At 38.4% G+C, this 25037-nt stretch overlaps 2 protein-coding genes across 8 annotated transcripts in view; one reads left to right on the plus strand and one right to left on the minus strand.

The window, feature by feature from the left end:
• The window catches only part of LOC111863636, a 525149-nt gene extending 509555 nt beyond the window's left edge, over positions 1-15594 (plus strand). For all 7 annotated transcript variants that reach the window (XR_004512927.1, XR_004512929.1, XR_004512928.1 and 4 more), the window contains one exon: positions 15240-15594. Coding sequence is in view for 2 of the 7 variants with exons in the window: in XM_023850131.2 (XP_023705899.1) it covers positions 15240-15402 (163 nt within the window). In the remaining 5 variants the exon portion in view is untranslated. The remainder of the gene's footprint in view (positions 1-15239) is intronic.
• LOC111863634 (28S ribosomal protein S29, mitochondrial) overlaps positions 8899-25037 on the minus strand; it is a 20962-nt gene continuing 4823 nt past the window's right edge. The window contains exons 2-9 of the mRNA XM_023850128.1: positions 23082-23221; positions 22490-22703; positions 19302-19394; positions 16464-16600; positions 14288-14448; positions 13141-13282; positions 12429-12521; positions 8899-10191 (exon numbers count right to left, since the gene is read on the minus strand). Coding sequence (XP_023705896.1) covers positions 9991-10191; positions 12429-12521; positions 13141-13282; positions 14288-14448; positions 16464-16600; positions 19302-19394; positions 22490-22703; positions 23082-23221 — 1181 coding nt within the window. The 3' untranslated portion in view covers positions 8899-9990. The remainder of the gene's footprint in view (positions 10192-12428; positions 12522-13140; positions 13283-14287; positions 14449-16463; positions 16601-19301; positions 19395-22489; positions 22704-23081; positions 23222-25037) is intronic.

The raw sequence follows: 25037 nt of genomic DNA on the forward strand, positions 1-25037 counted from the left end.
GGCGAGCGATTTCCTGCTATCATTTTTCTCCTTGACAGGAACAGTGTAATATTTTCATTGACCCTCCTTGATCCTTTTATATGCTCCATATCTTCATTTCTTTAGCGACCGTATCGTTGCTTTACAGTGGAAATTGAATTTGGATAATAGGAATCGCAATTTCCACATTCGGTGACAGCTCTATTCTGGTAAGTTACTCAAAGGGAGATTGTGGTCCACTTTTCGAGACGCAGCTACTGCCTGAAGGCGGAACGCGGCTCTGTGTAGACCGACACAATACTACTTAAACTTATGTTCCACCATTTGAACAGTACATGTAGCTAGGACGGAGAAAGGTCGACTGCAGTAGCACACATTTACCCCAGTGCAGATAGTTTAGGTCTTGAGGTTCTATTCCTAGAGGTTTTTTATTAATATTGTGACGGGTTGCTCAAGGCATTAAGATATGGAACCAGGAAACCCCGTGTAACGTGGTCAACAATAGAACTCCGGTTGCTTAGTAGCGAAGGTTTCAATAATCACGACAACAGAGGAACTACTGAAGACATCGATTCACAGGCAACGCATACAGGAACAGGTTTCCGTTACAACGGCTAGATAAGCATTGTTCTCACAGCAACGGAAAGGACGTTCTCATGACAACAGATAAATCAAGTGTTCGACTCGGTGTCCTCTATTCGGTACGCCAAGAGCTACCTCAAGAAGATTACTACAGATTATTGGAGATGAGAATCTAGGAGACAGAATGCATAATACGACAGAAGAATACAGAAGCATAAAGAAGAGAAGACCAGATGCTTGTGCAAGATCCAGGCAACAGTGAGAGATTCGTTATCCAGAATGAGTCAAATGTCAAATCAATTGAAATTGTAATAGAGACGCCTAATAAATCCAATCAATCCAATCTATAACTCACAATATCAGTCACGTGTACCCACCTCCAAGTGACAACATTATTATTCGTCAACGATTGCAAATGGGTCGGATGGTGTGAACATTGGAACGAGATATATGATGACATAACAAAACGTTCGCCTAATTATGTGCATATTGTGGCGTATTTACTCCATGCAAGGACTGTTGGGCCATAGAAACAGCCGTTGCTAAGTAATACACGCACTCAACAATAGAACAACGGGATTATGCAACCAGTTTCTAGGCAACGGCTCGGTAAACATGCGCCACGCAACAAAATAGGAAGCTGTGTTTCCTATGTGGCCTGTGCCACGTAAAAGTAGAGAGCTGTGTGTTCTACGTGGTCTGCATCACACAACAGTGGAGGAAGCTGTGTTTTCTATGTGGTCCGTGGGGAGTCTAAATCACGACAGTCTGTGGCTAAGAGACCAGGTTGAGCTCAGTTGAGATCAGGACTCCGCGTGGAGGCGGGTTCGAATACATCTACCCTAGCCCTGCGAGTCGTATCAGGCGACGAAAAGGGAACCCAGTGCTTGGGGGTATATCTAGGCCACCCTGTGCCTGGGGGATATAAATACGGGGACCTGACCCTCCAGGTTAGGGAAGTCTAGAATCTCAGAGAGTAAAATATGATCACGAGTCCCCCGGAACTCGAACCGGAGAATGCCTGCGCTGGCGAGGACCAGCAGAAATTGTAAACAACAGATCCGTTTCCTCGTCAGAGAGAGAGCACCCCACATCGCACAAAACCGTAACTGTCTGACAGTAATAAAAATCAGGTAGTGAGCCCCAGATGGGTGCCTCACACCAAGACTGGCTGACTGACCGTCGGTCGTAACATAACTCTTGACTTTGGAGACTAGCAGTTGAGAGGTCGGCCCAGGAGAATTCAATCAAGAGAATGGGAATACAATGACACTTATAAATAGATGTTTAAATAATTTAGTATATTTTACAACTTTAAGTATGGACGAGAAGGTACAAGTATTTTAAAGGTCACAGCATTAAATAAAGATTTATGGGCATATAGCACTCAATATTGTCACGTGTTTTCGACTGGACTTACTGACCACTTACAGGTCGTAACTACAGACAACTACAACACTATCGCTAATTTCCACACTTTACAAATCACTACAGTACAAGCTGTCTTTTCAGTCTGCTGTCTTCATCAGTTGTTCCCTGGTAATGGCTTCTAGCAATGGGGATTTTTCAACAGCACCAACCAGAGTCTTCCCTTTACAGACTCCCTTACAACTGACTCTACTATGACTAATTTCTAAGCTTGCCTTGGTTATAACATCTTGCCTCGGACCACATATCAAACGCCATTCATAGTTGTACTCCAAAAGTTTCTGTGGGAACATGTTTGTGAAGTTGTTACCCAGTCGCGGCTGTGTATACTTGCTTATTAAGAATCCGTTGCCTAGCAGCGAATGTTGTTACATCGTTTGTCTCAAGGTCGTTACACAGTAATGGCCTGAAATTGTATTAAACAACAATTGAAAGTATTTTTAGTAATTTAGTAGTAATAATAACTTAATAATTTAGTAAGCTAAATTATCACCACCGTTTTTTGAAGTTTATTTAAGCGTACTTAAAAACAGGAATGAAATGCATATTAGTGGAAGTATCCCATATTTAATTTTAATAAAATGTTTATGGGATATATGGAAAATTCCATTTTATTGTGTTATGTAAACCGGGCTTTATTGATTATTGTGGCTGAAAATCGGAAAATCCCAGCAACCATTCATGGAAGTCTCCCATATCTAATTTGAACAGAATGTGTGGATTGGTTTTATGGTATATACGGAAAAGTCAATTTCTGGCATAGTGGAAACTGGGCATTACTTTGAATCAATATACATGAAAATCCGAACCCCCCTGACTTTTGGTGGAGTGAAATGGCTTACAGAATACATGGAAAAGCCCATTCATGACCTTAAGGGAACTAGGTTTTATTTTGAATGAATATATGTGAAAATCTGAACTGCCTTACAACATCTGGTGGAAGTCTCTCAAATCAAATTCAAACAGGATCTGTGAAACACTTTACTGGATATATGGAACAGCTCTTTCACAGATTTGAATAAGCCAAAATTTATTACTAATCAATATAGCTCAAAATCGAGTTGCTGACAATTAATTAAAACTTTTCACATGAATTTTAGGAAAATCTGCCCAGTGTTTCAGGCACTGATACTAGGTCACAGACAAAAATGCAGGCAGAAGTAACCTTCATGTACAGACAGAACTGCATATCTTTTTGTAGAGAGAGTGTAACATATTTCCTGTTTCAAGGAATCATACTGTCTCTCCACTACAAAGAACAATTAGTTCGTGCTACTTATTACTAAGGCCTGGGGTTTACTCAACCTCTAACAGAAATGAGTACCAGGAATTAATGAAATAATTTTCCTGGGGAATAAAGCGCGGCCGACGCGTAAGGCTGACAACCTTACCGCCAACTTTGAGCAGATTGTCTAGATCAGGGGTCTCCAAACTTTTTGAACTGTGGGCCACATTAGGTAATTCAGCACTTTCAACGGGCCGGATAAAATGAGAAATTAATAACTCTAGGTATATGAGTTTTATTGAAAGCACAGAATTTCATGAACTAAATACAAAGTACGTGAGAATAAATTATCGTATATTAAAGACAACAGACAGTAGCAGCAAATGCTCATATTTTCATCACAAATTATATTAAAACAATTAATGTGAATGATGGAACTCTTTTTGCATCCTTAAAATCTGATTAAATTGAAGTTCGAATTTTGAAACGCTAATCACAAGTAGCGATTTTAAAAGTTCATCGGATAAATTTGCCCTGTATTTCGACTTGATGTACTTCATCTGGGAAAAAAGTTTGTTCACACAGATACGTCGTCCATAAAATGGAGATACATTTACAAGCAAATTTCTTTAAATTTGGAAATTGCTCAGCGTTCAAAAATTTATAAAATCTGATCAAATTTCCTTCCTTTTATTTGTCTTTAATATGATAATTTTCCTGAAGTTCAATAATTTCCATTTGAATTTGACATCTGCAGCATCACAGTCAAACTGATTTTGAAACAATCTAATTTCCTGAGCCCTAGAATCCAAATCAGCAAATCACTTCCGAAATTGTTCTTTCAAATCTTAAATGACTAAATTTGCAAACGAGGAAGGAAATTCAGCTTCACCCTTTTAATGCAACTCTGCACAGTACAGCATATGAACAAAGTTACAATTTTTCACTTGGCTTTCCAGAAGTATCAACTTTGCTCTGAATGCCTTGATAAGTGCAAATAAATCACAGACCAAATTATTTTCACCCTGCAATTTTAAATTCAAATGGTTCGTATGGTTCCCCAGATCAGCAAAAAATGCTAATTTCCAAAGCCACTCGGTATCTGATAAAAGTGCTTCGTGACGGTTTTTCTCGGTAAGAAATATATCAATTTCATTCCTGAGCTGAAGCTAAGCCATCAAAATGCAGTATAATATGTCAGGTCAATAAGCTTGGAATCACATTTACCAGTACTCATTGGAAAATTAATTCAACTGGCGCATTTCTGCAAAATTCTTTCGCGGGCCGCATGTGGTCCGCAGGCCGCAGTTTGGAGCCTCTTGGTCTAGCTAATGTGGGACCCTTAATGTCTCACAACCCTATGGGCCTTCACAGCCTGGTACAGGGATAGTTTAATTTTTACTTTATTCAGTAAAGCATTATACTTCAAAGCAGTTGAATGTGTAACAAAATGCAATATTATGTCCAACACAAAAGAAAGATGGGTATATTTTGCCATAACCAGTTTTGGAATTCTCATAGTTATGAGACTGGCAGTGCATGTAGCATGTGTGGGAAACGCATACAAATATTTTGTCAGAAATCCTAGACATAGATGGGTTTACATTAAAGTGCGTCTTAAAAGAGGTAAGTACGATAGGAAGGTCATTTGGCTCAGAACAGAGGCCAGTGGGGGCTTCTGTGAATATGGTAACAAACCTTAAAGTTCCATAAAAAGTGAGCAATTTCTTGATTAGCTAAGAAACCACTATCTTCTCAAGAAGGTCCCTTCTCCATGCAGTTACAGTGGAACCTCGTTTAACGAGCATAATTCGTTCCAGAATCTTACTCATAATGCGTTCCATGCCGAAAAAAAAACTCAAATAATTTTATGTATAACGTTTATTCAAAGAAAATGATATATACATTGTTAAGGAGCATGAATCATCTTCATCTTTTCTTCTATGCAGAATGAACCAACCTGGAATGCGAATTCGATTTGCAGAAAAAAAATCTAGATAATTAGTTTATTATTTATGATACATATCTAATTCTTTTTTACTAGAAAGCTGTCTAGAGACATTTGTTTTTGCCGACGATTCAAAATTTGGTGAAAATGCGACACAGCATTATCATCAAAGAAATTTGTAGCGTGCATAGCCACTGCATTATTAGGCTGATGCTTCTCAATGTATGTTGCAACAGTTTCCCATGCTTTCAACATTTCTCTTATTGCACCAGAAGATTGTTGCTTTGCTGTTACCTCCTCCTCCTCCTCCTCTGAAAAACTCTCCTCCACAACTTCTTGTTGTGAAACACAATGCAACTCCATAAGCTCTTCGGTGGTCAGCTCTTGGCTGTGCTCTTCCAGAAGATCATCGATATCATTGTTATCCACCTCCAGCCCCATGATCTTGGCCAAAGACACAATCTTGTTGACTACAGGCTCCACAGGTACTACCGCAAACCCCTCAAAGTCACATTCGACAATGCTCTCCGGCCAAAGCTTCTTCCAAGCAGAAGTGAGGGTTCTCTTGGTAACCCCTTCCCATGCCTTTTCGATTATCTTGAGGCAGACAACGATGTGGAAGTGATATTTCCAAAACACTCTGAGAGTGAGACTGGTCCCTTCAGTCACCTCAAAACAACGCTCGAAGAGTGCTTTAGTGTACAGCTTCTTAAAGTTAGAAATAACCTGCTGGTCCATAGGCTGGAGTAACGGAGTGGTGTTGGGAGGCAGAAACTGGATCTTGATGAATTTAAATTCTTCAAGGTCATCTTGTAGGTCTGGAGGATGGGCAGGAGCGTTGTCCATAACAAGCAAGACATGGAGTGGCAGATTCATCTCAAGAAAATATTTTTTCACAGGACCAAACACATCATTGATCCAATCAGTAAAAAGGTTACTTGTCACCCAAGTCTTGTTGTTGGACCTCCACATCACATTTAGCCTGCTCTTCTGGACTTTACACTTCTTGAAGGCTTGTGGAGTTTCTGAATGGTAAACAAGCAGCGGTTTAATTTTCAAATCGCCGCTTGCATTGGCACAAAATAGCAGCGTGAGACGGTCTCTCATTGGCTTATGGCTGGGCAATGCATTATCCTCTGCTTTTATATAGGTTCGCACCAGCATCCATCTTTTTCCAGAAGAGACCCGTTTCGTCACAATTAAAAACATGTTGCGGCAGGTAACCCTCAGAATCTACGACCTTCTTGAAGTCGCCGATGAAGTTCTCTGCTGCCTTTTTGTTGGAGCTTGCTCCTTCACCGTCTTACAAAGCTGTGGATGCCGGTTCTTCTCTTAAACTTCTCGAAACACCCAAGGCTTCCCTTAAATGCTTCTTCTTCGGCCATTGATGATCCTGGCGTCTTATTAAAGAGGTCGGCGAAAATCGCTTTCGCCTTCTCACAAATGATGTTCTCGTTAATAGTGTCGCTTTGCAATTGCTTTTCGTTTATCCATATGAGGAGCAACCTTTCAACATCGTCGAGAATAAGTAACCGTTGCATAGATATTCTTGTCACTCCCTTTGAAGCATCCATCTCCTTAATCTTGTCCTTGTTCTTGAGGATAGTGCAAATCGTTGATGTACTCTGATCGTATGTGGGTGTTAGATCAGCCACGCTCACACCTCGTTCTAGCTTTTCAATGATTTTACGTTTCACTTCTATGGTTATTTTTATTCTCTTATGGCTGTCTTTTTGAGGCTTTTTCTTCGGGGACATTTTTGCAAGGGTTATTAACTTTGCACAAAAAAAATCACAAATAATATGTCTGAACACAAGTTTGGAATAATGTGTGATCACAAGCGACACCAAGATGCTAGCAGAACGAGTGCTAAACACAGACTGATGTAGCAAGCGCACAATCTGGGACTTCCCCTCTTGTCACTCGTCACGCGAAACGTCACTCGTTAAGCGAGTCATTTTTTTACAATTTGTTTTGCTCGTTATGTGAATTACTTGTTATGAGAGGTTCCACTGTAGTTATGAAAAGTTACTGCATGAACGTCAAAGCTATCTACCTAATCCACAACAGATGCAGTATACCAGACTTGTACGGGTGTACTGTATTCAATTTTGAGACATTTGGACATCTTTCAATGAATTTTTATAAGATCCATTAGAGGCTCTGCATAGTGCAATCCATTCACATCATCACATTTAGTACTGAGAAAATAAGAAATACAGATTTCAAGCTCATCTAAATAAGCACTGTCCATTGAAATGCTAGAGACTGTTGGCAGATCCAATTACTGGCAGAATTAGTACTTTTCATTTCGTGCATTCTGCTGTGTTACAATATATAAGTCTTTACTGACCTTCACAACACAGAACAAACAGAAAAAGTCAAGGTCAGCGCCCAGCTATTTTCACTACATGTTTCAGCCACTAACGGCCATCATCAGGCAAACACATATTAACAAATATATACCACTGAACTGCAGTACATTAGATTGGATACAATGTTATTAATCATTTAAAATACTTTGTGTAAAGATACAGTAAGTAAGATTATATAAAATAATTTATAATAATATAAAATTTATACAATAACTTTTAGTTTTTATATAATCTGACTTATTGTATTTTTACAGAAAGTATTTTAAATGATTAATAACACTGTATCCAATCTAATGTACTGCAGTTCAATGGTATATGTCTGTTAATATGTGTTTGCCTGATGATGGCCACTAGTGGCTGAAACTTGTAGCGAAACATAGCTGGGCGCTGACCTTGATTTTTTCTGTTTGTTGTGTTGTAGAATAAGTACTGTCATAACCAGAGCGTGCAGTTCTCTATAAGCATATTGTGTTACCATAAACTTGCACAGCATCTTTATAATATTATAATACAGAGAGAGATATAGATATCCATGCCAGAGGACAAACCTTAGATTCTATTCTCAACATACTTCTGGCATTCATGCACAAGGGGGAAATTCAAACATGCCAGAACTATTCTCATCACATGACAGAATGTGTGGCTGGTGTACAAAGCTAAAGAAAGGTAAGAGTAATGTTCTGAACAAAAACAATGGGCAAAATGACACTTAAGAAATGGAAATACATATGAGAAGCATTCATCCCAACTGTACACTACAAAAAATCAGAAGCATCTTTCTGAGGAATACTTGATAGCTGAAAGGAATTAATAGGGGCACACAAACATTATTTTCACTGTAAAGCTAATAATACTTTCAGACATATATCTTAAAATAAACACGTACACTTGTACCATCTCAATTACAGAAATGAGTATAAAATTAATAACTAGTAAGACTTGTCAGAAAGACACACATCCTAGAAGAGGAAAGGGTGGACAAATACAATAACCATTCTAGAAAATCATTATTATTATTATTATCATTATTGTTGTTGCCTTAACAATTTAAGGCGACATTACATGTCAATCTGTATCACTGCATGACATGGAGAAATGTTACTTATGTACATGAATGAATCAGTGAAATCCAAGTACACACACAAAACACATGTCAAGTTCTTGAAATTTAAGTTACTACGAGGTGTATTGGAAAGTTCCTGGAGTGTTATTGTTGTAACTTCCTTGGAGAAAGAAGATGAGAGGGGAGGCCAAGGTCACACTTCTACAAGCCTATTGGATCAGTCTGCCACATGACACCATGCTATGAACACGCATTGTTTTTACACAAGTGCATCTTTTACTTCGTGTTTCATTTAGTCTGCAACGCGTCTGCATCAAGTTTCACATGAAGATCAGTAAATCTGCTATCAAAACCTTTGAAATACTTCATGAGGCTTTTGGAAAACTTTCTTTAAGCAACATAGTGGTTTTTGAATGGCATTCATGTTTCAAGGCTGGTCAGCTGTCAGTTGAAGATGATAAACATTCAGGGCGAGCAAGCACCAGCAAAATGACAAAAAATGTTGAAAAGATTTGAGAACTCATCCACAAAGACCATCATCAAACAATCCATGAGCCTGCATATGCTGTTGGGATCAGTTATGGGGTCTGCCAGGAGATCTTAAAGTTTGTTCACTGGCTCTCGACAAATGATTAAAAGCAGCAGCATGTAAAAGTGTGTCTTGAGCTATGAGAGAACGCTAACAAGGACCCCACTTTTACTCGTAACTCTTGGATCATAATGGATGATGGAAGTTGGATTTAGAGTTATGATCCAGAAACAAAGCAACAATCGTCACAGTGGAAGAGCCCACAATCACCAAGAAAAAAAAGTGTGGCAGGTCTGGAATTCAACAAAGAACATGCTCAATGATTTTTCAACATAAAGGGGATTGTTCACCATGAATTTGTTCCTCATAACACTACGGTAAACTCTGACTTTTACTGTGACGTTTTCAAACGTTTGAGGGAAAATGTGTGACAAAAAAGATTTGAACTTTGGCGCAACCACAACTGGCTCCTTCATCATGACAACGCACCCACCCACATTTCCCTTAAAACAACAGACTTTGTGACTAACAACAACATGGTTATTGTTCCCCATCTTCCCTGCTTGCTGGACTTAGCCTCCTGTGATATTGCTTTGTTTCCCAAATTGAAAATGAAACTGAAGGGACGACATTTTGAAACAGTGTCTGATATCCATAGGGAATCACAAGCAGTACTCGACAGCATTAAAGAAAATGACTTCCATGGTGCTTCTGAAGTGTGGAGAAAATGATGGGATCACTGTATACATTCCCAATAAACTATTTTGAAGGAGCTGGCAGTCAAAATTGAGTAAGTTAAGCCAGTCTTTGAACTTTCTGATAGCACCTCATATTTCCATCACTGTAAGAAAGTCCGTTAATTTATAAAGGTGCACATATATGCATAAGACGATAAGGATTCATGCCACACAGGAATTTTAGCTCATTTCTTCCTTCTTCTGTGCAACTCTTCTCATTCTGCAGCCAACGACGATCGATGTAATAATCGAGACAACTTTCCAGTTCCTTATCATTGTAATCACGTACACAAATCGGCACAAATGGGTCCAAGTGCTCAAAACCCTGAAAGATTAAATGAAGATTGCATAAATCACTATTACCATCACTTATTTTGGATACTGTCCATTACTTTTAGATTTTTGTTGGAAACTGGTTCTTCTATTGCTGGGTGTAAGGGAGGAAAGTTTCTTATTCAGGTTGGCTCAAAAGAAAGAGTTAGTCTCAATCACTGAAGCTATGTGATGGTACAGGTAAAGTAGAATAAAGATCGAATGGTTCTCTAATATTCAGTGAAATTTCTGTATTACAGTTTCTTTGTGAACAAGTGGATTTGAACACAGAATTTAACACCAAGTTCATTGACTTTGGGCAATGTATATTCAAGATTCTCCACGTTGTCCAGACCAGCTCTTGCGTCCACCCAACCTCCTATACAATGTGTACTGGGGGGCTTTTATTCACGGGTAAAGCGGCTGGGGCGTGAAACTGACCAATCGCCTCCAACTAGTACCAAGGTCAAGAAAATGTGGATCTATACATCCATTCCCCCATATGTCTGCATGGTGTAGTGCTTAAATACTTAAGCACAGGGACAAGTTTACCTTTACCTTACCTAGAGGTTTATTTTAATTACTGTTTAATTTGCCTACTTCACTAAACCCACAAACATTGTTCCATATATTCAGAAATATGTCAGTACTACTTATTCTACTCAGAAGTTGGATGCAAAATGTTCCTCCAAAATGTTGGTACCTAACCAATCACACACAGTATCACATCTCAGAAGACATTTTCTTTAAAATGTTTTTCCTTCCAAGAAAACTGCTTTTTATCATCAATGAATGCAGTAGCATAGTGGTTGAGGGGCTATGCTACAACCTTACCGCCATCTTTGAGCCAGTAGAGGGATTTTACTTTACTTTACCATCAATTAATATCAAGAAACAGAACTTTTCCATCATCTCCTTTTGCTTTATTACTAAGCCATTGATTTTAAGAGATTGCATTAATGATGGATAGATACAATAAACCTAAGCACATCCAATTGTACATCGATAATGTTAACAATCACTAAAGAAGTTTTTCACACAACTATCTATATAAATAAAAATGTAAATGTTGGTTTGTTACCCCTCAAAGATCTCCAAAAGTTCTTCACCGATTGCTTCGATATTTTGACACAACGTTGCATTCGAATGCACGCGTTTTTATATACCCATTATATAGATGTCACACCTGTGACAGGTAAAAACATGCGTCTTTTGAAAAACAGAACTGTAATTTGGAATTCAGGAGAGTCGCCCCTATGGAAACGCTAGAACCGACCGTTGCATAGGAAGTAACAATAACGATACTGTATCGAATCTCCACGGTTACGACGAATACATGGAGCGTTCCCACAGAAACAACGCGATAACAATGGGTCGTTGCGTAGGAATCGCAGAATTAACAAAGCAGCGTTTCCGCCGTAATAACAAGGGCTCATTTGCATAGCAGCAGCCGAGGGTATTAAAGGGCATTTAATTCATTCACCCAGTCAGTCTTGGAATAGCTGCTGCTGAAGAAGTTTGGAACCTAGAAGCCAAGAGATACAGAAGTATTGGCCGAGAGATTCTGTAACCAGTAACTCTAATACTGCAAGTGGCAATAACTGTAGTGCAAGTGAATTACAAAAAAGATTCGCTATAATTAATACGGCGTAAAGTTATTTGTAGCGTGACATACCCAAACACACTACATGCATTACTGACGCGTGCAACACGTCACATCCACATTGGAATTGAGCTGTGTCATTTACCATAGCGTTCATTTCGTGAGTATAGTTTATTTTTCATTGTTTTTCATTTCGTTTTCTTAACTGTTCTCCTTATTTTTCAGTGCAATTGGCGGTGGAAGTGAGCTGTGTCGATTGATCTGCGTTTGAATTGAAATATTTCGTTAGTATTTTTTATTTTTTTTGTTTCTTCTTTTTTCCATGTCGTGTTCTTCCTTTTTTTTTAATGTTTTACAATTTTATGTTTTGGTTATAACTTTCTTTCTTTCTTCTTCTTCTTCTTCTTCTTCTTCTTCTTCTTCTTCAGTGCAATCGATCTGCTTTAGTTCATCTAAATAATGCCTCGCAGAAGATCAAACTTAGGTCGTCATACTTGCGGAGCGGAAGCAGTGTGACGAGTAATTGCAAATCAAACTGGAGAAGAACGGGCAGACTAAGCCACAGCAACGCGTGGCCGGGTACAGCTAGTATAAAATAAGAAATGAAGCAGTTTATATTCTGCCCACTTAATCATTGAGTTCCTTACCTCTTTACCAAGCTGGTACACTGGGAGGCATGACTCACGCCTGTCCGGAGCTATACCGCTCTTGTCAACAGTTAAAACAACAGCACCATTACACTGAAATTTAGATTATGAATATACTTAATTAACACTAAAAGCACATTTCTGTAGAAAGATAAGATATCTTACAGCTCCTCATACTGCAGTATATTACTTTTTCCAGTTCAAAGGTTCTCTAACTGTGGATGTGGGTCTCTGAATATCAGGAAAAGGGAAAGGGAAGGTTGGGGGGGTTATGACTGCTTGGTTCTGGAGTCAAACAAAATGTCAGGATCTGTGTATATTACAACTTTTGCTTTCTATGAATATGTGACAGGATACCTTTAGTCCCATTTTCAGTATGTAAAACTGAAGAACTTAAAAACTTCTGTTTTGGGGGAGGATATCATGACTAACTTTTCTTTTATATAGACATGAATTTAACATCATCAGAAAGTCAATTAAAGAAAGTATAGGCAATCTGCAGCAACACATATTGAAATCATCTATCTAAACTTCATTCATATGGATCAGCAGACAATACGATGACTTACTTTGGAAATAACACATTCAAACTACATAAAATTAAAACCTGTAATACAAATATATTATCCTGTAATACAAACTTCTGAAGCCTTATTGATGATCTCAGATATCTGAGCTTCAATCTCATGCAGGATGTTAAATTGATACTAACCCAATCATACTTTGTGATCTCTACAAAAGCTTCAGTCAATGTAATCTTTGATGGGGGAACTTTAACTTTGGCTTCAGTCATGACACGTGTCTTGGGATGAAAGAAGGCATTGAATCCATTAATTGCGACCAGAGTCTTACACCTGAAAAATAACAAAATGTCTTCTTATACTTGTTCCCTTCAGTACACATTCACACACAATATTCTTTGATTTACAGCATTTTTTTCCACATGATCCACATCTGTGCACACCTGGAGCCTTCAGCCAGAGGTGTTTACCTAACTGAGAGGTTAGCCCTTCTGGCTCAGGATAGGGACCAGTGGAAGGCTCTTGTGAACGCAGTAATGAACCTTTGGGTTCCATAAAATGCTGGGAAATTCTTGAGTAGCTGCACAATCAGGTCTCAGCTCCATGTGTGAGTGAGAGGTTAGCCCCTAAGAGAACCAAACTGGGAGGACTGTACCAATGTTTAGGGTGACAGGAAGTGATGAGAAATGCATACAAATATGTGGAGGATTTTAAATCATGACTGCAGCATTCACTTATGAGTGTCTGAAACTGCACTACTGCACAGACTGACCATTCAATCTATTAAAGATGTGACAAAATATGCATTACGGTTCTAGCAGATTCAACAGCACAGATTTTAGAACCACTTTTATGACCAGCACTTGTTTCCATAATATTTTACTACACAAACTGTGTTACAAGTTATACTGATTTGTATGTTATCACCCTCCTAGCAAACTACTTTGTGAAGTTTCCATGCTCTTATTCTCCATTGTCCTCTGACACATCTTAATGAAAACTGCATGCTTTCATCTACCACCATACACAATACGATACTGCATATTCCATGATGGCATCATTGCTACCACCTATTAAGTTTGTGTGGTGATCATGCTAGTATTGTTCAATCACGGAGTTAAAAAGTACTAAAATGTGGAACTATTTACTGACATGACATTTGTACATAAATTAAAAATGAAAATCAATGTCTACATTAAAGGTAATTAGTATTTATAACATTGATGTCTGTAAATGAATCGATGAATGGATGGATGGATGGATGGATGGACAAATCCAGCTTTCTGACAGGATTCTGTAGCAAGGGGTGTAAAAATTCAGAATTCTGAGTAGACATACCTTCCCTGTGTGGAATGTGCTTTGATTTCCTTTATGAGTGCAATAACACACTCAGATGCATATTTCACACGACTGATTCCAAGTTCCACCAGTTCCATTAGAGGTGCACCTTCTTTGGTCACTTCACGCTTACTCCACACATACTCCTTTGACATGCGTAGCTGTAGTAAGAAAACATAATCGTGAGATTTGAGGTTCTCATGACACAAGAGCATCAGATCATGGCTGCTTCAATTGTGACAACGTTCAGTTTGATTAAATTTTGTGCCTCCATCTTCAGGTTAGAAGAATGAATATGGAGCAAGCAGCTCCTTCCAAAACTCTGGTACTTACTACCAAATTACATGCAGTCACATCCCAGGAGATCATGATCAAAACAAATGTGGCACTTTATAAAATGAACAGTCACTACTTATGGCACCTTGTGAATTATCCTTGAAGCAGTAAGGCAAATAAAACAAACTGAGCTCTAATGTCAACTCACTAGTATCTGCTGTAATTAGTCTGTCAGCTCTCCTTACATTTTGTCTACCAGCACAATGTATTAGGTTCTTCAAACCATATACTTTGCCTGCTAAGTATAGGGAAACCATGATTTAAAGTTTGTGTGTGGGGGGGAGGGACCTTTTTGTATGTTAAATGGGGGTTTTGCAAAACAGAGCCAAAAATGGCTGTTAAACTTAGTTAAAACAATAATAAGGCCTTGAAATCTACTGCTTCAATATTTTTTTTTTCAATTTCTCAGAACTACCTTTCCTCTTCAAGAATTTAAGCTTCCCATAGAATTATGTTACCTTAATGATAACAGTGGCAGTACAACACATTTCACAATTTCATTTGTGATACTGTTGGATTCTTTCTCACATCCTGAATAATCTTTGCTTTCTCGTTTACTGTTAACATCTTTATTTTCAACACCATGACCATTTATTACTTCAAAAATCACTTCCAGAAAAACTACAACTCTCAAATGCACCATAGAAAGAAGAAACAGCAACCACTATCAACTGACACAGAGAATGAGGAAAGAATGGACAGACAGTAATGCTGCATTGCAAGCTGTACAAATGATGACCCTGAACAATGCAAGGATGGCAACACATGAGCGGCAGTGACAGGGAAGAACAAAGAATTGTGGCCACAGACGGTAAAAGTGACAGTAGCTCGATGATAACGCGTGTAATAACATTGCGGGGACAGTAAAAAATCACAAAAGTCTAAACCCTGATTGAAACTGAAATACAAAGCATTTCTGATGAATGTGGCAAAGACCTGGGCAGCAGAACCAGAGTCAGACACAGACTTAGTGCGACCAGGCCCATCAACTCCCACCCCATGCAGGCCTCATGTGGACTCTCGGGTGTTATGCAGAAACATACCCTCGTGAAGACTGTGAAGAGTGAACATTCCAAGGGAGAGGAGCATCCTTCTAGGCAAGGCCGTGTTTGCACAGTTCACAAAAAAAAGAGTATGTCTACATTTGCTGTAAGTTCTGTGTTCTCCCCCTTCACCTGAGGACTGAAACAGAGCCATTTTTCAAAACGTTGTGTTTTCGCGTTTTCTAGTTTTCAGAATCCTGGACAATGGACAAAGTCCGAAAAATCCGTTAATTCTCAATACCTCATGATGTTTCATGTCAATATCATGATGGCTGCCCTCAGCAGTATTGAGAACGAGGTGTTCAGGATTCAGCAGAAAACAAAGAAGCAGCAACTTACTTTAGTGGACATGTGAAAAAAATGAAGATTACATTACATTTTGAATCTAATGCCACTATGCTACAAGCCAGGTCACAGGTTCAATTCCTGGTGAAATCAATGGATTTTTCAATTGACCTAATCATTCCAGCCACACTGTGGCACTGGTGCTGACTCAGCCGCTAAAAGAAATGAGTACCAGGAATCTTACTGGGGGTAAAAGGCAGCTGACACATAAGGATGACAACCTCACTGCCACCTGTGAGCCAACTGTCTAGAAAATGTGGGAGCCTTAATGTTGCACAACTCGAGCGGCTTCCACGGCCTCTTACAGGGATACCTTTACCTCTTTTTTTCCCCTTTTACAGCATTAATTTAGTGTATTTAATTTCAACAGTTACATATATTTTCATTTCCTTGAGTTTACATCTTCAATTGGCTTAAATTAATTTTAAACAGTAAGAAAATGCTGTACTCACATCAATTGTATTCAATATAGCTGCATTCTGAGATTTAAAATGGACTAACCATGCAGCAGCATCCAAGTTTAAGTCTACACAGCCTTCCCTAGTAGCTGAATTAGAGACTTCTTTGCATGCTCTCATCCAGTTTGGTACTGTAACATTTACATAAATATATGAGATTCATGTGACATGTTAAGCATCATCAAAGAGACCACTTCCGAGATCTAGACATAATGGAGACAATAATATTAGAAGAGAGTATAACAATGTAGACTGGATTCATCTGGCTCAGGATGGGGAAGAGTGGTAGGCTCTTATGACCACAATAATGAATATTCAGGTTCCATAAAATAAGGGAATTTCTTTACTACATGAATGACAGCTTCTCAAGGACACTGCACCACTGAGTTGGTTAGCCAAGCTTAACATTAAAAGTGATCAGTGAACTGAAACAGGCAGTGACCAATGAATCATGTTTCCTAGAAGTAATGACACCCAATGTTTTAATCACAATTATTCACTCTACGTGCCCAACTGGGAGTGACATTATATATCCAATGGAAACCATGCTATGGACAATGCTAGATTAAATGGTTTCTGTACTACTGATGCTGATACTACTGATAGTTCTAATGGTGCGACATAGTATGTACATAATGATGGCTAAATTTTAACTGAAACGTGTAGTATAGCAAAAATTTATGATTTCTGAATGGTTAATATAAACAAAATACTGCACAAACAATTGTTGCAGTCATAAAATGCTCAAACATATATAACATTTAATTCTGTTTAATGTCTAACAACGGCATATTTGCACTGTTAAATAAACAACCTGCAATATTCCCTTTAAATAGGCTAAATAGCCGAAACATGTTGTTAATCTATTCTCAAATTTGATGTGTTGTGACTGATAAATATAGTGTTCATCATTTAATTATTATATTAGTATAAAATTATATTGTTCTTCTTATTATTCTATTATTGTATCATTGTATTGTCTTATTGTATCGTTGTATTGGATTATAGAGTGTTTTGACTTGTCCTATGTCATGTATAATGATCCATGGATGTGAAGTGAATAAATAAATAAATAAATAAATAAATAAATAAATAAATAAATATGCAGTATTGGGACAGCAGCAACATCAGGCACTGCTGCCATCTGATAACAACCAGTACTACGTTGTCATTTTCTTTACCGTCAACTTGTCTAATATGAGGCATCTCCACAAAATAAGTTCCATTTGTAAATACTGCGGCTGCAGCGCTATGGTCACAATGGTATGCATGCAGAGTTTGTTGGTCCTTTGGGAAGGCACAGACGTGATTTACAGACAATCGAACCGCATTTACACATTCTCCTGTGTGTATACAATGTTCAAGAAAATTGAGAAGCCCACAGCATGTGAAATTCAGTCTGTAATCCATTTCTTGAATGCAAGAAGCATGAAACAGGCTGATATTCATGGTCAACTATGTGAGGTGTATGGAGAACATGCCATTTCAATAGTACAGAGACGGGTGAGACAGTTTAATGAAGGATGTGATTATGCACATGATGATCTGTGGAGCTGCTGACTGTGGTTAATGAAGATTTGGTGTGTGCAGTGGAAGAGAAGATTCAAGAGAATTGACAATTAACCATTTCTTCACTTTTCCTACATTTTTACAAATTTCATGGTCACTACTTCACAAAACTGTGTCTGATAAGACTTCATTTTGGATATTGTGTTCACGCTGGGGGCCGAAGATGCTTATGGAAAAACACAAAATGAAATGGCTGGCCAGTGCGTTGACCTTTCTGACATGATACAGGGATCAAGGCAATGACATCTTGAGCTGCATAATCACAGGGGATGAGACATGGGCGTCTCACATACCCCTGAATTGAAACAGCAGTCCATGGTATGGAGCAACACATCATCATTACTAAAGAAAAATTTCAAACAGACCATTTCAACTCACAAGATCATGTGTACAGTGTCTTGGGACAGAAAAAGTGTTCCACCCGTGGAATTCTTGCCTCAAGGCTCAACAATTAACAAAGGTGTCTACTGTGACACACTTAAGAAATTTTGCAGTGTGATCCAGAACAAGTGACGTGGCTTGCTTAGTCAGGGCGTTGTGATGCTTCATGACAATGCCTGCCCACACACTGCCGTTGCAACACAGGATCTTATCACTACAGTTGGCTGGAAATAATTTGATCATCTCCCCCCTTACAGCCTAGACTTAGTGCCAAGTGATTCCCATTCCCATGTGTTCCTGTATCTGAAAAATTTCCTCGGTGTCCATCCGTTCCATAACAAGGTCAAAGAAGCCATTAACATATGGTTTGCATCACAGGAAGCATTAATCTATGATGAAGGGATACAAAAACTGGTGCCCTGCTATGATAAGTGCCTTAACAATGGTAGAAACTATGATAAAAAGTAGTGTATGGTATGTACATCAAATGGCAATATAAATGGTTTGGAAATAAATTTTTGTCTTTTCAATAGCCCATTGAAACTTACTTTCTGGATAACCCTCGTATATTACATTACATATGTAGGAAATCAAGATTCTGACACATAAATATCATTATTTCTGGAATTAAAAGAAAAAAACAGCCTCACCACCACACATACTATACTAATGTACTGAATTAAGTCCAGACCACTTGTACCCAAAACTTAGAACAATATGAAGCTGATAACGATTATTTCTTAAAAGATATTGCTTTAATTGTACCTGCATAGATGTTTACTTGTGTACATTAATTCTTGATCCGTATTCACTTTTATTCGAATATAAAGCTTAAAGCAACTACAAACAATAAAGTAACATAAACAAATTACCACCACTCACCCCACGGCACATGAATAAGAAGGAACCCTGATGCAAGTCCATAATGAAGAATATGTGCAAGTGTGAGAGATTTCCCACAGCCATTCTCACCATCTGAACATTGGTTTAGGAACATTTTTTCAATGATGTACAAAATAAAATGCATTAATAAATACATGCAAGCTTAGTCTAGAAGTCTTTTGACTTCATACCATCTCAATCTAGGTCTTTCCTGCCTTTCACAATATATTTCATTATATACGATTTGTAGCTTTCTCTGTGACAGTATACACTGAAGTCTTCTTGGGCAATCAACTATGTCAGTATGGAGTTACTGTCAAGCATTTCAAAGACTGTCTCTATCTCCATCATTGGAGCTTGATGTGATGAGTGTTACCTTTGCACACTATATTTATACATATGGCTCTCATTCATTCCAGCCCAGATGGTATGCAGAACAATGGGTGAGTCAGATGGTAAATGAAGAAATGTAGCATGTGAGCACAACACTCATCACATCAAACCCCTGATGACAGAAATAGACTCTGAAATGTCATGACACCAACTCCATAGTGATATGACTGATCATCTGAGAAGACATCATAGTATTTTAGCATGCAGACCTCTTGCTATATAAACAATGGCGTTGCTAGGTAACTGCCATAAACAGTAACACAGGAATGGTGTTCTCTACATGGTCCATGTGATAGCTATGTGACACAACAATAGAATGACTGATGGGAGAGATGGCTTTAGCGAGAAGCAGCTGCGATTAGAAGAGTCTGGAGACGACAGTGAGAAGAGTAGGCGGCTGGTGTCAGACGGCCACCAGCCTGGGAGTTAGTTGTGACACAACTGCCGGCCAGTAAGGAGGGTGAGGACACTACAGCACTGGAGTGAAGATACAGCAGACTGAGAAGCCTTAGCGCATGCTGTTGGGAATTGTTGTGTGTGTGTGTTAGTTATAGCACTATATTTACTTGTAGTCATGATCTGCAAGTCTTCAGTAAATACAATTACCAATCCAAACCCCATCTAGTCATTCAACTACGTGACAGTATATTTTATTATAATTTTTCATACCTACACTGTCCTCATTTTATCCATTCTTACGCACACCTGCATCTGCCTTAACATTTTAGTTCACCAAACATTACAAAGAACTATGGCACTGAATAAGTTGGTTCAAGCAGTAATGCTCTATCTGTATTTGGGAGGTGCACAGTTAAAATTTTGGCCTGGACACCTGGTCAAAGTTCTCTGTAGCTTTCCTCAGTCCCTCCAAGCAAATGCCAGGATAATTCTTTCAATTAGGCTATGACTACATCCATTCAAGTTCATTATCCACCACATAGCTTGAGTTACTGAAATTGTCATTAAATCATCCCTTTTTATTTTATCTCACAGATCAAAATAAATTGATATACGACATGTCCATCTATATTATTACCGAAATACATTAATGATTATGATATAAACTTATTAGAAATACAGCTTATTCTATACATCTGCTTAGCAGTAACCAATATTACAGAATTCTTCATTGAGATAATCTCCTGTTGAATAACAGCATCCATTAATAAGCAAATCTATCAAATTCTTTCATTATTTCTTTTGTTATATGTATATACTTGTTTATTTACAGCACAGTTACACTTTACATATAAGATTGTTTCTTGAATGTATAGTGAGTATAATGTTACTATCTGCAGTTGCCTAAAAATAGCTCTACATGATTCCAGCTGTTTTAATGCTGCTGTGTACCTTACAGCTCTATTTTGAAAGGTATATATTCGTCTAGTGAGTGCCTTCACACTCTTTCCCAATACGATTTCATGTGCCAGAAGAAAATGATTCAAATCATAATACAGCATTCTTCTTCCATTCATATCAAGTATTTTAGACAGTACATTAATTATAAATAAGTTAGGCTGATTCTACTACAGGTTCTTTCAATATGTACTTCCCATCTCAGGTTACAGTCAGTTATAACCCCAAGGAAATTAGTACGTTTACATTAACTATTTCCCTGTTCTTTATTAGGATTTTTAATTCACTTTCCTGCCTTCATTGCTTTGTCTGGAAAAGAATGTAGCATGTTTTGGTTGGATTTAAAGATAACTTCTTTGTTTCAAAATATTGCATTACATAAACAACCACGGTCCTTCCAAATTCAGGGTTAAGAGACTTCTTTGGAAAGAGAAATAAGAAATATATAAAAGAACTGGATGAGCATAATACAAAACTAATTGCACGGGACACCTCTAAAATATATTCACATATTTCCATGCTTTAACTTCAGGGCAGCAGTTTATTTGTTCTCAGTGTATAATGGAGACAAATTATGATTCAGATAAGATACTGTGACATGATGACTGAAGAACACAGCAACTGTTTGGTGATGGCTTGATAAACATGTACCCATGGCAAAGGATATGTGTGCAAAGCCAGAAGGGATTGTTGGGAATGATGTTTTCTACGTGATCTGGGCAAGCCAGTGGTGAAGCTGAAGGCTCCCATAGCTGTCAGATTGTAAAATATTTTCACGGGTCCCATGGGACTCACCAAAAATCGCTGGATAGCAAGGGCCAGCAGCAATCTAGCATTCAGTCACTTGAGTCATAGCCAGCAAGCAGTCAGCAATGGCTAACGATACGATGATTAGCAGTTGACAGTCAACAGTTCAGGAGCAGCTGCGAGATGGCAGAGAGTCAGCAACCACATGACCAGAAGAGGGCATTGTTGGGAGCCACTTCCATGCAATGACTAGTATAGACATAGCAAATTGAGAAGACTTAGTATTTATCATGATTTGTTATATGTGTAGACTAGCGACAGCATTATGACTGTTTGTAGTTATTAGATCTTAAGTGTTCAATAAATCCAACCATTAATCTGAACCTGGGGTCTAGTCACTAACATGTGACATCTAACTAACAGCTGTAAGAAAAATTTCCATCATTCCAGCTCTCACTCTGCACAAGAGAAGAAACAATTCTTTACCATCTCTCACATTGATTAGCCCATGTCAAGAATAGACATATATCTGCAATAAATGAATATTAAGACTATATACAGAAATGTAAAATCACATAAAATGTGTTTGCTATTTTTTATGTTCCAAATGGACTATAATTTCCCACTCTTGATGTTAAGAAATATATAGGGATTTATTGTTTTATGTAGAATGACTGAACAAAAAAGGATACACATTACATATCTAATTGCAGGACGTGTATAATCAGCTGTTTTCAAGTAATGCAAAATCTCCAGAGCTGGATCCCGAATCATGATGCAAGTCTCCATAAATGTTTGTGTCTGTTGCTCAAAAAATGTTGGAAGACCCCCATGCTGAAACAGCTGCTTCTTAGTTTCTAATGGAATAGTGTAGAACTTATAAGCATGATTGTGGTCATGTTTCACCTGGAAGATTTAAAATGTAAAATTAAATAAATATTGATGGTTAAAAGATGGTGGACATGGCATAAAAGATTTTCATACATCATATTCCCCATTAGGTGAAAAAAACAGATCAATGTACAGTAACCTTTATCATAAGTTACAGTTATGTTTCAAAGTTCAGTATGTAGCTGTCTTTCCAGAATTCTTTAAGTTATTTAGATTATATATTCTTAACACAGCTTATTGCACTAGGTACAAATTTCTGCATCTGCATAATGACTGTTTTATTAGAGCTTATGCCCCAAATTCAGTAAGGAAGCTAGTAACCTAAAAAATTTCCCATTCAAATTTCTAATGTGTTTCATACTAGTAATCAAACAATGAAATAAAAATACTAACTGGGTTACTTTCTACAGTCCGAAATCTTCTGATCTGCTTTTCACCAACTGGTAATATCTCAGAAGCACCTGCTACTACAGACAATGCACGTTGGTGATGAGAAACAGATGAGACCCCTCTGAAAATGGAATCTAATGTCACTGTGGAGAAAAAAATAATAACAGTTTAACACATTTATATAAACAGAGGTATGTAGTCAGGTAAAAATAAAAATTATAACTTCTCAGTGTCCTATTGTCTCTTCTCTCTCAAAGTTTACAGTAAGATGAAATATCCTATGCTATCCATTTATCACTGTAACCATCTGATTTGACATTTTCTAGTAAGCACTCTTTCCTCTTTGCCTCACACTTCCTCAGACTAACCTATGAGGGTTGGAACTTTAATAGTGGTAACTATTTATTTACGACTGATACAAAATAGAGGCATGTTTCAAAGCTTTACTGTCCTTCAATGTAGTCACCAGCATTGTGTACAACCCGTTGCCAGCGATGTGGAAGTCGTAGGATACCTTTAGCAGTGCCTGTTGTGTTGATAGTTCGAATGGAGAGGTCTACTGCCTGAAGAATCTCTGGAACAATTCTGAAGCGAATGTCATGAAGTGCTTCCTTCATCTTAGGAATCAAGTCAAAGTCAGAAGGGCTTCAGTCCGGGGAGTATGGTGCATGGTACAGCACTTCCCATCCCCACAAATTGAATGAATCAGCCACAACTTGCACTGCATGCAGCCAAGCATTGTCCTGCAAAATGATGGGTGGGTTCTGCAAAAAGTGTCGCCGCTTCTTTCTCAAAGCTGGTTGCAGGTTGTGTTCCAAAAATGAACAGTAATACTGTGCACTGAAGGTCTGCTGTTGGGGAACGGCATGCGTTAGGATAACACCATCACAGTCGTACGTGAGAATCACCATAACTTTCACATTCCTGGGGTTCTGACGAACTTTTGATTTTCGTGGTAACCCGTAATGACGCCATTCATTCGATTGGCGTACCATTTGTGGATCATACAATTTGGCCCATGTCTCATCCAACATAATGATACGGCGTAAGAAAGCCTCTCCTTCACACTCACAGCGCTCCAAGTGGTTAAGAGCAGTGTTGTATCATAGCCATTTCTGCATTTCCGTCAAATCAAGTGGAACCCATCGTGATGCAATTTTTCTCATGCCCCCGCATTCCTTCAGAATGTGAAGCACAGTCGCATGCGCTAACCCTGTCCCTTGGGCCAGCTCACAAATCGTATGGCGTCGATCACTCTCCAGTAATCCAGAAAGAGCATACACTTCTTCTTCAATGACACTAGGACAACCTGGCCAATGCATGTTTGCCACATTTAGGTGTCCCTCATTGAAGGCTTTTACCCACCTTGCCACTGTTCTGTAAGGCAATGCAGATTCCCTGCAAGCCTCTTAAAGACCTTGATGACACTGTCGTGCTGTATGGCCTCTGGCACTTTCAATCTCTATCCAACTCCATTGTTCCTGTTTTGAAAACATTGTGACAACACTACATTCAACCGCCAGCTAACACGAGGCTCTGTTCTTCTCGTCACTGCGCATGTGTGTGATGTGGGAAGGGAGAGTCCATTTGCTCTGAGGTAAGGTAGGTATGTAACTAACATGTGGTATAAGCGACATTAATTGGTTCCATTGCATGGCGTCTCTACAGCAGTGTTGCCACTATTAAAGTTCCAACTCTCGTACATACCAATATATGGTGATCTTGGACAAGGAAATCAGAATGATTCTCCCAGTAAATAGCCTACAAATGCATGGAATAATTAAGATAAGCGAACTCGGGAAATGCTTGCTACCATTCAGTTCAGAACCTTTTGTCTTCTCGTCTTCTCGTCTGTTGTCCAAAAACATAAAAATTAGAATACACAAAAATAATAATTTTGTCTGTGGTTCTGTACAGGTGTGAAACTTGGCCTCTGACATTAAGGGAGGAACATAGACT

This window comes from Cryptotermes secundus, unplaced genomic scaffold, assembly GCF_002891405.2.
Source record: "Cryptotermes secundus unplaced genomic scaffold, Csec_1.0 scaffold99, whole genome shotgun sequence".
In the NCBI taxonomy this organism is placed as follows: domain Eukaryota; kingdom Metazoa; phylum Arthropoda; class Insecta; order Blattodea; family Kalotermitidae; genus Cryptotermes; species Cryptotermes secundus.